We start from the raw sequence: 16,281 nt of genomic DNA, 5'->3' as shown, positions 1-16,281 counted from the left end.
AGAGATTTCCAGGCCTCAGAGTTCCTCACTGGTAATTGTTTCTTTTCTTTTCTTTCTGAGGTGTCTCTTCTAACAGGTCGTCTGAGATAACAAGATAGAAACAGAAGGGCAGCCAGATTTCTCCTTTGCTCTCTGCTTATTCTCTCTGAAGTCACTAGATGACCCATTTTGGGGACCCATTATAGGCATTAAACACAGTTCCTGAAGCATTTGGACAGTTTCTTTGTCAATGGAAGCCACAATAACGCTGTGTTTTGAAAACGGTTTCCTTTTTCTTAGCTTCTTCCTGCAAAGTGCTTTGGGCCCCTTTGCTTGCTCAGTGTATGGCACTCCCTAAGGCTTAGGCTGCCTCTTCTCCCCTTCCCACCGTGAGCTCAGTGATCCTGGCCCTTCTCTTTGCTCTGTGTTCTTCCTTCTGGGTGAAAACCCAGTACTTCTTACCTCCTCTGCCTGCAGGGTTCCAAAAGGTTGTCAGACTTTGAACTGTAACAACAGAGCCACCAGAAAGTCCTATAAAAGCAGTGACCTTCTTGAGCTGTCACATCTTTAAATAGAATTTGGGATTTAATGCTGTGTGTATTTTTAACGGAAAGAAATAAGAGTTGCTAGTTTTAAAAATGCATGTCTTTAGCCAGTTCAGACTCTGCCCCCTTGCTTTTTTTTTTTTAAACCCAGAGCAGATAAAATTTTGGGGTGGTGGGGGGTGGGGGGTGGAAAGACCAGAACTCAGACTAAATAAGGAAGGTATGTTAGGTGTAGCCAGACTAAAAGTCTGGACTGAAAACTAGCCCTTCAGTGGGCAACTGCTGTAGAAAAGGAGCAAAAAATAAAAGAAGAAAAGAAGGACTTTATAGTAAAGAATTATATCATCTGTCACGATGTAGTACAAATTATAGCCTGAAAACTCCAGGAACCTTATGATTCTAAATTCTCTGGCCCAAGGCAAAAAGGTTCTGAAGAGGCTTTTCACCTTTAGCTAACCGATGCGATGGTCCCAGCAGCAGTGTGAAGACTTTTCTTAGGCCCCTGTCTTGGACATTCATAGATTCTTCTGGCATGGCCTCACTCCTTGCAGTAGAGTTCTGTTTATACAGCTTCTCATAAAACCACAGCAAGTGCACCTTGTTCTACTTGGGCCACCTGGTAAATACTTCAATTGGCTTACTATTTAAAAAGCAGCCAATATCTTCATCTCCCCCCACCTATCTCCATATCCCATGCCAATCTGCACTTAGCATGAGGGGTTTCTCTTTGAGACTCTCTATTTCCCCCTCTCTTTTACAGGGACAGAGAGAAACCTTGGCTATATTCCAAGGCCAACGAGAGGCCTTTGAACTTAAGCTTAATTTAGTAGGTGATACCCTCATCTTGGCTGTCCTTTGTCCCTTTAGGTTTGCTCTTTTAGAGTTGGTACTCAATCAGACAAGAAGATGGAGCTGTAGAAACAGAAGCCTTAGGAGCAATGCAAACAACTCATCCAAAATCACACAAAGTGCTGGAAACAGCACTTGATTTAGTCCTTCTTCCCTTCAAACCCATAGCTAAAAGCAAGAACGACCTATAGTACTCATTGGGGGAACTACTTAGATATTAAAACATTCGCTGTTCCAGATCTTTCATGGGCTCACCAGCGAAAAATCTGGGATTTCCACCCAAATCTCCAACAGTTTTGGTCTGTACACCTCTTGCTTTCCAGTGCTTCCTGAACTCGGCCCCATTGCTTTCCAGAGGGGCACCCCGGGAAGGCAGTTTTTGATCACACATGGTTGTCATCTGAGCTGGCATTACCAGAAGGCTGGGCTCCAGCTGCCCAAGCAGTAAAGGTAAGGGTAGTAAGGGTAGCTGTTATACACGGAGACCAGGGAGGCCCGGGAGAAGCCGTCCTCTTTCAGAACTGGCAGGGAGGGATGCTTCTCCAAGTCACCCAGGTCCGAGGTGAGCTGCTTTCGCTTAGTCTTATAGCGTCTGTTTTGGAACCATATTTTCACTTGGGTCTCAGTGAGCTTGAGGTTCTTGGCCAGGTGAGCCCTTTCGGGGGCAGACAGGTATTTCTGATGACTAAACTTCCTCTCTAACTCGATGACCTGAGTGTGGGAGAAGGCAGCTCGGGAGCGCTTCTGCGGCTGCTTGGCAGTTTGGGGAAGGCTGGGGAAGGTGCCTGAAGTGTTTGCGCAGTCCAACAGATAAGTCTCAAAGTGCCTATCTGGAAAGAAGGGGGCAGAAGGAGGGATGGGAAGAAAAAAGTTACAAGTCAGTGGGGCAGAGAACAGCATTCGATTCATCCTTATCTCTTTAGGAGTGAACAAACAGCCTACTGTCATCTTGGATACATTTCACTTTTTTCACATGACTAAGGAACTTTCCTGAGTGAGGAAGGAGGAAATATGTACATTTTGTGTTAGTTTCTAACAATCAGCAAGAGCCCCAACGTTAGAGGCATCTAGTGGTTGACCTCCCTGCCATATTGTCAAGTAGAATTCAATGGGGATTCTGCATATGTGTATTGAGGGGAGGGAGAAGGGAGAAAGGAGTCACTGAGATACTCGGGAAAGAGAGACCAAAAGGCATCGGTGTTAGCATCCGGGTGGGCAAGAGAGGGCTTGTGCAATGAGAAAGGCCTCAAGGGCTAGTTCATTCCCTGGCTTTAGTGCCCTTTTCTCTAAAGGAGGCTTCAGGCTGCCTCATAAGATGTGGGAAAGAAAATGAGTCTATTCAATGTTCCAGTGCGGTTATATCTCCTAAAGACTGGAGTAAACACCCAAACTTAACTGTTCTACTGTACTGCCCATGAGATTGGGCAGTAAATTTTTTACTTTTCTCTCTTTTTTTTATGACTTTGCTGGTCAAACCCTAATTTATGCATATGAGTAAGTTACAATTAGTTCCCGTCATAGCTGAAGGTGACGGGGGCTGGTGCCTGCCGATCAAGAGTGGAGCGCTCGCTTCCAGCCGGGTCGTGATATTCACTTGGGACTCTGGAGGACCAGGCGCGCTGGCTTTTGAGCCGGGGACTCAAGCCGGTGTCAAACCGTGCACCCCCTCCCCCGACACTGGGGTTCAAGGTTAATCCCTGAAGCGCGCCCATGGCTGGGAGCCTGGGGGAATGCGGTCCCTTCGCCTGTCGCCTCGGGGCCCCACATGCCCGCATCTCGAGCTCCGGGAGGGCCACCTCAGACTTGTCCTCACGCCTGCGCAGCCCTCGGGCCCCGTCCCGCGGACCCCGCCCAGCCCGGCCTGGCCTTCCCCGACCTCGCCGGCTGACCTGGCTTGGTCTCCACCAGCGTCTCGGCCATCCCGGGCGTGGCGTGGGACCCCGCGCTTCGCTCGTCCACCGGTGCCCTGGCGTGGCCTCTTCCTCCCTCGGGCTCCGGCTCGGGGTCGCAACCCGGGTTGGGCTGGCGTGGGAGCTGCGGGCTGCCGGTGTGGCCGCCGCGCCGCCCCGCGCTGTCCCGCAGGATGTCCTGAATGAGGAAGGAAGTGAGCGGCTTGGACTGGGTCGGCGGCGCGGCCCGCGGGCTGCGGCCGGCCGCCTCTGCCTCCCCCAGCCGCGGCTCGGGCATCCGGAGCATCCCGGCTGCTGGGCTCGGGCGCTGACGTTCCAGCCCCGCTGCGCCCGCACCACTTTCACTTTCCGCGGCCCCGCGCGCCCTTATAGCCCCGTGAAGCACCGCGCCGCCTTCCCATTGGCCGCGGGGATCTGGTGGCACAGCCGATTGGCCGCCGCCGCACCAGGGGGCGGGGCGGGAAAGACCAGCCCTTCGCATGGTCCCTCGGAGCTCCTGCCTGGAGGATTCCTTCCCCCACGCCCTCTTCTTTTCGGGCTCGCCTCCCTCTGCCCTAAGCCGTTTTCCCAGGCTGGGAGCGAACACCAAAGCGAGTCTGCTCTTCCCCAGCCCAAGCACAATGGAAGTTAGGACGATTTATGGGAAAAACGAAGCTGAAGGGAAATATTCCATTTAGCTCTTAGAAACTGTCGAAGTGCCTTTCTTTACGCATAGAAAGATATGCTGGGGCATTGCTACCAACCCACTTTATAGATGAGGATTGCCCTGTGACGAGGACAGACTGGTGGCAAAGCTAGGTCTACTAAATCAAAGGCTCTCAAAGAGGCATGACAACCAGGTGCAGTACTTGGCCCCAGGCTGGAGGTTACTGGGGCCATTCACAAACATGGAACAGGGAGATGGAAGTATGAAATCCATGTAAAATTTACTGAATTTACTAAATTTTACAGTCACTGTACTGTGATTGTATAAGGGATCATTCTTAGGAAATGAACAGTGACACATGTAGAGGCAAAGGCACACGATGCATGTAACTTACCCTCAAGTGGTTCAGAAACAGTGATACAGATTGTTAGACCCCATGTGATAAAAGTGAGTGGGTTAAAATATTAACAACTGGTGAATCTGGGGAAAGTGTATGTAGATGGTCTTTTGAACTATTTTTATGCAACCTTTGTGTTCATCCTATCTAAGGCACTCTCCATTCTACGGAAAAATTTTCAAAAGGGTGGCATGCTGTGTGTCTGGGGAGGGGAACAGGGGAATAGTTTACTGTGGATAAAGTCACCGCCAAAGAGAACCACCCTGTGCAATGGGAAAGTCTTTGGTAAAACGGTTTTCTTCTCTCATCGTTTCCAGTCCTCTTTTCATTTAAAAAATATTTTAAGCATTTTCTTTTAAAGTAGTTATAGATTAACAGGAAGTTGCAAAAATAATCCTTCCAGTGTCCCACAATAAATAACATCTTATGTAATTGTAGGACAATATGAAAAATGGGAAATTGACACCGGTACATTACTTTGAATTAGACTACATACCTCATTTTACTTTCACCATGTGAAAACCTGCATCGATTTGTGTGAGTGTGTGTAGATCTGTACAATGTTATCACATGTATAGGTCCATGTAACTGCCACAATCAAGACACAGAATTGGTTCACCATTACAAAAGAATTTTGTTGTCCTACCTCTTTGTATTTGCATACCTAAGCCCATTCTTGCCATTCCTGACCCCTGGCCACTGCTAATCTCTTCTCCATCTCTATGGGTTTATCATTCCAAGAATGTTATATAATGGTATGCAACCTTTTGAACTGGCTTTTTTCACTAAGCATAATGCTCCTAAGGTCCACTCAAATTGTTGCATGTACTAATAGTTCATACTTTTTTTTATTACTGAATAGTACTCCATTGTATGGATCTACCAGAGTTGGTTCAACCATTCACCCACTGAAGGACACTTGAATTGTTTACAGTTTTTTTGCTATTATCAATGACAGTGCTGTGAACATTCATGTACAGGTTTTTGTCTGAACATGAGTTTTCATTTCTCTGGGATAAATGCCCAGGAATGCAATTGCTGGGTCATATGGTAAGAGCATGTTTAGTGTTGTAAGAAACTGCCAAAATATTCTCCAGACTGCTTGTACCATTTTACATTTGCACAGCAATGTATGAGAGATCTGGTTTCTCCACATCCTCATCAGCATTTGATGTTATCACTATTTTTATTTTAGCCATTAATAGATGTGTAGCACTATCTCACTGTGGTTTTAATTTTAAATTTGCATTTCCCAAATAGGTAATGATGTTGAATATCTTTTCATGTGCATATTTGCTATCCATATCTCCTTTTTGGTGAAATATCTATTCAAGTCTTTTGCCCATGTTATGCTTGGATTCTGAGTTTTTACTGTTGAGTTTTGACAGTTCTTCATATATTCTCTATGTAAGCCTTTGTTGGGTATGTGGTTTGCAAATATTTTCTTCAAATCTGTAGCTTCTATTTCCATCTCTTTAACAGTATCTTTCATAGCACAAAAGTTTTTAATTTTGGTGAAGTCCAATTTATTGATTTTTTTATTTTACAGATTGTGATTTCAGTGCCATGCCTAAGAACTCTGTGCCTAGCCCTAGTACTGAAGATGCTCTCCATGTTACCTCCTAAAAGTTTTATGCTTTGCTCTTAAATCCATGATTTGTTCTGAATTAATTTTTGCATATGGCCTGAGGTTTAAGTTGAGGTAGCCCCTTTTCATTTTTAAAATTTAGAGCCGGGTGGCATTTCAAATCAGTAGAGAAATGTGAATTATTTAATAACTAGTGCTGCTATTTGGAAAATACAAAGTTCTATTCTTATAACAAAACAAATCCCGAATGGCTCAAATATGTAAAACACAAATAGGCACATGAAAAAATGCAAATTAAACCCATATTGAGATACCCCTTTTCCACTTATCAGATTAGAAAAGGTTAAAAAAAAAATGGATAATGTCCAGCATTGGTGGGAGTGTGGAGGAACAGTTGCTCTCATACCAAATTGGAGGGAGAGTAGATCAGTTTCATGTATTTGGATGGTAACTTGGCAATATCTGTCAAACTTAAAACTGGGCATATCCTGTGACAGCTATTCCATGCTTAGAGATTTACCCTAGAAATATACAAATAACCAATGTACTGACTTGGAAACATATCTTCAATTTAGTCAGAGGCTGGTCCACGTTGCAAAATGTGTTACAGAATGAATCCATTACATTAAAAAAAAAAAAAGTTAAAAGTTGTCTATATAATATTTTACATCTGACCACTTTAACATATATGTATATATCCTTTTTTCAATACAGCAGAAACATCCGCTCAGTGAGATGGAGATAGCAGGTTGGGAGAAGGAAAGGAGGAAAGCAGAACAGGAAAGAAGGAAAAGAGCAAATGTACTCATTTATAGTTTTAAAAAATTAAGAATTTAGAGCTGGAGCTGAGCCTGGGCTCACGTCCTCCACCACTACCTCCTCAGGCCTCAGATGTCCCTTCTGAATGGGGACACAGCTCGTGGCACTTTGCCTCACCTTGCTCCACATTTCCTTATTTTCATGCTTTGTATTTGAGTTATGTGAGCGGATCACCTTCTATATTAGACTGAGCTCCCCAAGATGGGACAATGTCATCCTCATATCTGTATTATTCCTAATACCTTGACTTAGTTCTTGGCACATAGAAGGTGCTTAATAAATGTTTGGTAGCTGAATGTACAGGTTTAGTTACTATGAGACATCTCACTGACTGCTAGAATTATACATAAGGGATAGTAATGGTGGAAGGTTTGTCCTCCTCCCTGTGCTATGTTTATGCAGCCTAAACTGGCTGAAAATGTTCAAGGGCAACCAGGAAGACACAAAGGAGCAGCCATAGGCCGAATAATGGCTCCCTGAAGATGTCCACCTCCGAATCCCTAGAATTTGTGAATATGCTACACACATGGCTAGAGAAAGTTAAGGTTGCTGATGGAATTAGTTTCTAATCAGCTCGCCTGAGTTGGGAAGATTATCTGAATTATCTAGGTGAGCCTGATGTAGTCACAAGTGTCTTTATAAAGAAGGAGGCAGAAGAGTCAAGGCCAGAGAAAGACACATGACAACCAAAGTAAGGTTGGAGTGATGGGATATGACAAAGACTTGACTGGCCATTGATGGTGTTGAAGATGGAAGGAGGCCATGAGCCAAGGGATGCAGGCAGCCTCTAGAAGCAGAAATCAAAGAGCCTACCAGCTCTGCCTTGACTGTATGGGATGAGACTTTGGGTCCCTTTTTGTTTCTTTAAGTTGAAATATACATTTAGACCCATGATCCTATCCTTTCATTAAAATTGTCTGTATATTTTCTACCAGTCTTCAGCTATATTCAGTTGTAGGATAAGTATAATTTTGTATCCTTTTTTCCACCCAACTTCATGTTATATATAAGCATTATACATCCATTGTTCCACTACATATTTTATTTTATTATTATTATTTTTTTGATGGCTGGCCAGGACAAGGATTGAACCCTGGACCTTGGTGTTACCAGCACCATGCTCTAACCAACTGAGCTAACCAGCCAACCCAACCACATATTTTAGAAATGATCTATGTCCAAAGACATTTAGAGCCAGAAGGGACCTCAGGATCATCTAATAAAATTCCTTGCTTTTCTAGGAAGGAACCTCAGGTTTACAGAGACTACAGAACTATCACTGGAAGCTGAGTCTCCCAACCCCTAGCCCAGCACACCTCCCACGTCATCACCTTCCATCCTTCCACCTGCCCTACCTGCCTCCAGTGCTGCCCTCCAGTGTGGGAAGTACGAGCAGAGCTGATAGAGTTGTCCTCTGGACACATGTTTTAAAATGTTCCCGGGATGTGTTTTAATCAGATTTGATAAGACACGAAGACCCAGAAATGATTGTCATGAAAGAAGTTTTTATACATACAGCTCTCCAGGAACAGGAGGTACAGCATGCCACAGCACACCACACAGGGCCACGCAGGGAATGCCAGGGTCAGTCAAGAGGCAGAAGGAAGAGAGGAAAGCATGGACCAGAGACTTTATTGTGGTTTTCTTGGGAGGAAATGGATGAGGCAGGGTAAGCAAAGGCAAAACAAATAGAGCTCTGAATCTAGGAGTTCCTAAGCAAACTGGGGAGGAGAGGAGCTTGGAGAGTGTGTTGAATGAATGGACGTGCTTCAGCTCCAGTCCAGCCGTACCTTTCTACCACACCCTCGACATCACAAAAATTCGATATCACAACTCTTCATCCCAGTTTTCCATGGCCCTCCACATGCAAGCCTCAGCACTTCCCTGCTGCTCCTTCCCTTCCTGACCTTGCTGACACTCTCCCCTGCCTCTACTGACTGTTTTGTCATGGTTCTCACTCATGTCATGCTCAGTCTTATCTCCAAGCCTTTATGCATGCTGTGAATACATTTGCATTCTCTTATTTATCTTCACTGGTTCAATATCCACTCAAAAGACTTTGTAGACCTTCCCAGTCTTTATTGACAGCTCTGCTGCTCATTGGGCACTTAATCTTCTATTGCCTTGAAGTATTTAATCACTTTATGCTTACCGGTTGTCTTAGTCTGTTTTGTGTGGCTATAGCCAAATACCACAGTCTGGGTAATTTACAAAGAGCAGAAGTTTATTTCTCACAGTTCTGGAGGCTGGGAAGTTCAAGATTAAGGTGCTAGCAGGTTCTGTGTCTGGTGAAGGTTGCTCTCTGCTTCCAAGATGGCACCTCATAGTGCATCCTCCGGAAGGAAGTGACACAGCATCCTCATATGGTGGAAGGCAGAAAGACAAGAGAGCCAAATGCTTCATGAAGCCTCTTTTATAAAAGTCTTAATTCCATTCACAAGGGAGAAGCCCTCATAACCCAATCACCTCTTAAAGGCCCTACCTCTTAATACCATCATACTGGCCTTTACGTTTCAACACCTGGATTCTGGAGGGGACCCATTCAAACCATAGCAATGGTTTTGTTGTAAACCTCACTGAGGGTCAGGGCTGTGTTTGAGCTTTTTTCCCTGCACCACACCAGGAAAGGGGAAAGAAGACTGACATATATTAAACACTCACTCTAGACCCACTACGGTGAGTCTATGGCTCACTATAGACGTTTAATCCACTCTGCAATCCATTGGGGATCGCTTTATACAGATAGGGAGATTGAAGCTCAGAGATTGAAGGTAACATGGCCAGGCTCTCACAACAAACTCAGGTTGTTCTGGCTGCAAAGCTCGTGACTCCCCCCACCCCCATACCATGTAATAGGCACATAGCAGGTGTTCAATAAACACCTCTTGACTCGGCTATTTAGAAATGGCTTTGAAAACAAATTAGGCTCTTTCACAGCCTGGGTTTAGTTGTTTTGGCTGACACTGGGAAAAGCAAAAATATGCCCCCGTTTCATAGACTGGGGAGAGCAAACAGGATGGTTAGCAAATCCTCTATGTCTGCAGCCATCTCCCATTACTTTTTCTAGAATTCCTTGCTCAGCTAACCCTGCTTTCTTGTTTCTCTCTCTCTTCTCCCACGGGAGCATGACAGGCAGAGCCATTTTAAAGAGGTATGAGAAGACAAATGAAACCACTCTCTGCAAGGTTGTCCTGGGTCATAAGCAACTGCCTCCCCACTGATCACCGTAAGAGGTTCACTAGCCTCCTCACTGATCTCACTCCAGGCCCTCTATGTGGTGTTAGGGTTAGGAGTATTGTCACGTGTTAATATGAAAATGCTATGTGAGTTTGGGGGCACATTAAATAACTCTCAGCCATTTACACTGTGGCATGAATTAGTGTGACCTTTATTTTCCAGCTGGTCGTTGGCAGAGTGCAGAGGTGCAGGATGTGAGAGATGTGGCACAAGAGGGGAGGGGAGGGAGACCAGCCTGGAACCCAGGAAAACTTGCCTGGAGAGAGCAGGTGGGGGGCAGGGGACAGGACTCTGGCTGGCTACAGCAGCACTTCTCAGACTTTGAGATCCTGTTAAAATGCAGATTCTGCTTCATTAAGTCTGGGTGAGCCCTAAGATTCTGCATTTCTAAAAATCTCCCAAGTGATGCCAGTGCTGCTAGTTCAGGGGACCCCCATCCCCCCATCCCTTTGAATAGTGAGGAGCTGAGGGCCCTGAGCAGCTCAATGAAGAAGAGAGAAGGGTCCTCTGTGGAGAGAGCGGAGGCCACAATAGACTCATGTGATGGTCACCAACCCTGTATGTTCCTGGGACCTTTATCCCACTCTGAAACCTATTCATGCTTCATATCCCATACCTGCCAAATGGCCTCTCTCAGGACCCTTTAAAAAGGTCTGATCCTCCAACTCTGTAGCTGTGTAGGCTGGCTCTCCCTGCAGGCTTTTTTTTGTATGGCCAAGGGGATTAGGACTTTGGGAAATTTTGGCAGCAGATTCTCAACCTCATTATATCCCTCATTGGTGCTTATCACCCAAGAAAAGCCATCAGGAAGATTTATTGGGCAATAGGAACCCAAGAGTATTTGGCTAGCAGTGACCCTGGTCACCTCCCCTCTATCCTCCTCCACAGCTGTGGGGCTCTGCCTGTAGAAGTTTCCCTGCCCTCTAACTGGGTGGCCATGGTCCTTCTGTACCTGGCCTGCTCAACAGCTTAACAGAGGGCCTTGCCTGGGAGATACATCAGGGGGTGTTTGTCCAGGGGAAGGAGCTCTGACCTTCCCGCCCTGCACTGGCTGCCAGAGCAATTTGAGACCTTCTCTCTGCCACTCTCTTCAGCTCTGAGCACCTGCCGTGAAACTGAGCAGGTTATCACAGCCTCGTAGTGCCTCGAAATGACAATATCTGGGTGGATGATAACCTGAGAAGGTGGCAGAGTCTATTGCTAGGCATGGGGTGGGTGGGGTGGGCTGGGGTGCTAGGGGCTAGGATTCTGCTTGGCTCTTGAGAGGTTTCTACTGACCCCTATGAGGCCTGCAAAGCCTGCCCCACAAAGAAAACTGCTTTATTCCAGGACTACTGACTGGGACTCTTCTGATAGACAGTTTTCTGAAAATTATTTGGGACAGCACAGGCACGGAACACTGGGCAGGGAGTAAGTGCCTCAGCCTGAGGTCAGTCCTGCCCCTGTAGCTCCCAGGCAGGGTGGAAGCCAGGCCCTCCTGGTGTTTTCACAGCTCATAAAGGAAATGGCCACCCCAGGCAAGTAGGGAAGGAAGGGCAGACCTTCTGGACCACCCTGCAGCAATACCTTGATGCCTGGAATGCTTTGGGCAAGGACAAAGTCTTTCATCCCATTTATATATTTATCCAGGCCCCCCTTTCCTCTGAAGGGGCTGGGGGAGAGGAAAGAACGGAGACAGAGAATAAGCTAGAAGGCTTGGGAAAAGGGTGTTGTGGGCAGAGGGGAATGTCTGCAAACAGGAGATATTGTAGCATCCCCACATAGAAATTCACAGAATCAGATGGTAAGAGACCTTAGGCATCATTTTATAAGTGAGGAAACTGAGGTTCAGAGACTCTAAATGACTCATCTAAAATTACAGGTTAGTGGCCAAGTCAGAACTTTGAGCCATGTTTCTCAACATGCAGGCCAGTTTTATTCCTATCTCCTTAAACATGTGGTGTTTTTTTTTTTTTTTTTTACTATAAAATGTTTTAAACAGTAAAAAAGAAAAGCTCAGAGATAATTGCTGTAATTTGATTTGTTTCATGTATCTTTCAAGAAGAAGTAAAATGTTACAGGCACAGCCTAAGCCACCTTGCCAGTGTTTTATTTCTATGACATGTCAATGGAAATGTAAAGGCCTTTTTAAAATAAAAAAATAAATAAATAAAACCTGTTCACTTATCTTCATGTCAAAGCCAGCAATTAGCTGATTGGCAAATAGAAAAACTGACGGGCCAGATCAAGGGTGACATCACTCCCCACCACTGCCACCAGACCTCTGGACACATCAACAACAGCTGCAGGAGGCAGGGGGAGAGCAGGGGATCAGGGCGGTGGGAGGTGGGGGGCTGGGGGAGTGTGGGGGGACTGCCAGGGAGTGGTCCAGCCCAGAGACAGGGCTAGGGGTGGGGTTAGACTCTGATTGCTGAGAAACTGGGCATTATGGGCACAGTGGGCCCAGCACCTGTTCAATGGCTGCTTCCTTCAAATAAGCATAGAAACTGCTTGGCGCCATCTGAGATCTGAGCAGGAGGAAAGGTGTGGAAACACTGGTAAGAATGGGGAATCCCAGACCAGGAGAAAGGAGCAGGCTAGGGAGACACCTGATCTTGATTGACAGGCTTCCCAACCCCTCCAGTGAGGGCTCAGCACCTGGGGCACAGTGGCCCTTTTCATGTCCATCCATTTCAGGGCAACCTCACAGTGCATGAAGACTGCATAAACAGGTCTTTCTAAACTAGTGAAATTTAGTGATACTTACAGCACTAAGTATTTATATTATTTATGTATTTATAGTAACTCAACCCTTACAAAAACCCTGGACCTAGATACTACTATACCCTCATTTTACAGAACAGAAAATTAAGGCAGGGAGAAGTTGACTAACTCTCCTGTGGGCGCTCAGGCAGCAATGGCAAAGCCAAGATGCACACATCTGGACCTAGATCTTGCACGTTTAACCACCAGGGATGCTGCCTTCTGCTGGCATCACTCCTGGCCAGGGACCACCAGGAAGAGGAAATGGTGCATCCTTTAGGGATGAGTAGAAAGTGTCCCTAGTGTCTGCATGTGATTTAAATTGGGAATAGGGGTGTTGGGGAGTGAGTGAACATGCTGTCTGCCCTCAAGGAGCTTAGAGTCCAACTGGGTAATGAGATAGACATGGAAAAGCAGCCTTTGTCACGTGTCTCTGAGATTACCCAAGCTGCCAAGGGATAGGCATACTACCACTGACACAAAACATTGAAACTCAGGAAACAATAAATTATAAAGCATAGGAATGCAATTTTATGTGACCAAAAAAAAAAAAAAAATGCAGAGAAATGATTCACACTAACTTTAGGGTAATGGTTATCTTTGGGGAGGGAGTGGGGAGGAAGGGCTTGAGCACTATCTGCATTGTTTTGTGTCTTTAAAGAAATACCCAAAGCAGAAAATAAAAGTAATAATAAATAGACATATCTTAAGCCTTGTTAGTCTCTGGAGATAACCAAGTATCAGACCTGGTTCTTGCTTGTGAGGAGTTTATGTTCAAGTTGGGGAGACAGGCATATACAAGAAAAAGCTACTAAACTTGCACAGGGTAGTATACACCAGGTAGCAGATCAATAATGGACAGCAAGCATTGTAGGAGCTTCCTAGCTGTAAAATGAGAAAGGTATAGATTCGATGCTGTTTGTTATGGTATTGTTATTATATTATTATGATAATATATAATTATATATTATTATGTTAGCAACAGGACCTTTTTCAAGTGAGTTTTTACATGGATCCCAGATACATGACAGATAAAGGTGAATCTGCTGCCACTGAGCTGAGGCAAGGAACTAGTGCCCCTCACTTGCACACACATCCAGCACTTGTTTGTCGTGGTGTTCGTACTGAGGACTCTCATAGTCTTTCAGAATGTAGTTTGAAAACCACTAGACAAGGGACCTCTTCAACTCTGACTCCCTGAGACTGGTGGCTTCAGGATGAAGGGCTTTGTGGAGGAGGTGGGCTTTTCAAGGGGCCTTGACACATTGAGAGGATTGGAGTAGCTGGAGAGGAGGATCAGGAAGAGCCTGCTTGGTGAGGGAAGCAGCCTGAACAGCCATTCAGAAGGGTTTATGCACAACAGGCTGCTTGGGGACTGGGGAGGGTTTTGGAGCAAAGAGAAGTGACTCCAGCAAATTTGTGTTTTATAAAGACAGTGCCAGTGGGAATGAAGATGTTGTACCAGCAGAATCTGGAGGCCAGTTATGAGGCTGACCCAGGGCAGTGAGAGTGAGCAGGAGGTGGGTCTTTGCTGCACATGTTGCAAAGAAGCAGGCAGGTACAGCATCTATGAGAGGGAGGGTGGGTGTTTTAGTCTGTTTTGTGTTGCTATAACAGAAATACCTGAGACTGGGTAATTTATAAAGAAGAGAGGCTTATTTGGCTTACAATTCTGGGACAGCTGCATCTGGCACGGGCATCAGGCTGCGTCTACTCATGGCAGAGAGTGGCAGGCAGCCAGCGGGTATAAGCAGATCACATGGCGAGAGGAAACAGAGAGAGGAGGTGCCAGGGTCCTTTAAACAATCAGCTCTCGTGAGAACTAATAGAGCGAGAACTCACTCACTACCCCCCCTCCCCGAGGGAGAGCATTAATCCATTCATGAGGGATCCACCCCCACGACTCAATCAGTTTCCAACACTGCCACATTGGGGATCAAATTTCCGCATGAGTTTTCGAGGGGACAACACATCCAAACTCCATCAGTGGGCTTTCAGATACCAGAGGGTGGGCTCAGATCCCTGTTCTGTCACTTACGAGGTGCATGCTCTTGGGTAAAGCACTTAACCTCTCCTGGTCTAAGCCACCTCCTCTGATCAATGGGAGTCGTAAGGACTGGCTGTCACACAGAAATGTGGTGGGATTGAATGAGGTCGTGTATGTGAAGTCCTTATGTCAGTGCCCCGTCAAGCTCAATGTTGAGTGCTCCATCCAGCATTGTCCCTAGCGCCCTCAGTGGGTCATGTCACATTCCCCATCAGGAGAGAGGGAGGAAGCAGCAAGCCAGAACTTCCCCAGTTCATCCAGGAAAAGCTTTGTCAACAGTCCTGCCATCTGATCTTAAAGTTGAGGGTGTTTGAGGAGTGAGAAGGAATTTGTGTGAAGAAGTCAATTTCTGCTTCAATGACATCATTGGGGGAACTCTGGATCTACCATCTCTAGACATACAGTTGTCCTGAAGGTTGGAACTCTGTTCTTTAACTTTTGCGGCTCAGAGTTATTGGAGCTGCTTAGGGGGAAGAGAACAAAGCAGCCTTGGAGCAGAGCCTTCTGTGGAGTTTGCGTAGAACTAGAACAAGTCCTGATCTGTGTGCTCCTCCTACATCCTGTATATAGGGGGGTGATCAGGTCAAAACAGGAGACTCACCCTCCGTCACCAAGCTGGTCAATGGCAGAGCTAAGCCAGAATCCAATAGATTCAACATTGATTCTCCAAGCAGTCCTCAACTCAGGAACCGTCAGGAAGCTCTTCTCTGAGTCAAGAACAGTGCAATGTGAAGGAACTGACCAAATCAATTTCCCTACTGGATGTCTGAGCCAGGGGCTGGAGAGGAGGTGAAAAGAGGGCAGAGTCGAAGGCTGATCTGTTAGCAATATTTGCTCTTCAAAGCCTTCAGACTTATTATTCTAAACACCAGTGGTTATATTTTAGATACACAAGTTCAAACCTGGACTGAGGATCTGTAAACAGAATTAGTGGGTTTACATTCTGACTCTGATTTACAAGCTGGGTCACCTTGGGTAAGTCCCTCAGTTTCCCTAGTTTCTTCAGCTTTGGGAGAAAAATATTTCCTCACATGGTGATTAAATGAGACAGTATTTATGGAGGGCACTTGTGCACTGTAAAGCACCCCACTGATTTCGTAGCCACTGGCAATACCAATGTTATCAATATTTGTTATGCTGCGACCACTACCAACAACAGCTGGTGTCTATGGAGCCCTTAATCTATTGATTCAATGTCTCCTGTTTACTCCCAACTGTCAAAATGCAAACAGGAAGGCAAAGAGCTTGATCTGAAAAAGAAACCTGAAACATTGCTCAAAGCCAAATACAAAGGCTTCCGGTGGAGTCCCAAGGAATTTGGGGAATTCCCTCTTTCCCCCACAGTGGGAAACTGGAGGCAATGGTGTCCCCTGGTGGGTAGTTTAAGTTCTACAAACAATGGCTGCTGGTTACTCCACTTGTGCTATTGTCTGCAGCTCAGATGTTCTTAGTGTTATATGTGATACTTCTGTGTAACGAGTTTACAGGACTGAATCTGAATGCAGACATCTCTGGGTGGAGA

At 45.9% G+C, this 16,281-nt stretch overlaps 1 protein-coding gene and 1 non-coding gene across 2 annotated transcripts; both read right to left on the bottom strand.

The window, feature by feature from the left end:
- Positions 1 to 792: 792 nt before the first annotated feature.
- On the bottom strand, positions 793 to 3,569 carry NKX3-1 (NK3 homeobox 1). The gene is made up of 2 exons (XM_063087852.1): positions 3,263 to 3,569; positions 793 to 2,203 (listed from the first exon to the last, which is right to left on the bottom strand). Exons 1-2 carry the CDS (start codon positions 3,567 to 3,569, stop codon positions 1,785 to 1,787), a joined length of 726 nt encoding a protein of 241 aa, XP_062943922.1. The 3' UTR covers positions 793 to 1,784.
- Positions 3,570 to 7,800: 4,231 nt separating this feature from the next.
- Positions 7,801 to 7,878, bottom strand: TRNAT-GGU (transfer RNA threonine (anticodon GGU)). The gene has a single exon. It is a non-coding gene; the product is annotated as a tRNA-Thr (tRNA).
- Between the last annotated feature and the right edge of the window lie 8,403 nt (positions 7,879 to 16,281).

This window comes from Cynocephalus volans, chromosome 2, assembly GCF_027409185.1.
Source record: "Cynocephalus volans isolate mCynVol1 chromosome 2, mCynVol1.pri, whole genome shotgun sequence".
Lineage (NCBI taxonomy): Eukaryota > Metazoa > Chordata > Mammalia > Dermoptera > Cynocephalidae > Cynocephalus > Cynocephalus volans.
The sequence above is the reverse complement of the archived record's forward strand: the minus strand, read 5'-3'. Positions and strand labels throughout refer to the sequence as shown.

Bases quoted from the DNA above. Each gene is read 5' to 3' on its own strand.
- NKX3-1 (XM_063087852.1), bottom strand. From the start codon at position 3,569: ATGCTCCGGATGCCCGAGCCGCGGCTGGGGGAGGCAGAGGCGGCCGGC. The intron at 2,204-3,262 runs GTCAGCCGGCGA...CCTTCTTTCCAG, and splicing joins GCTGGTGGAGACCAAGCCAG to ATAGGCACTTTGAGACTTAT.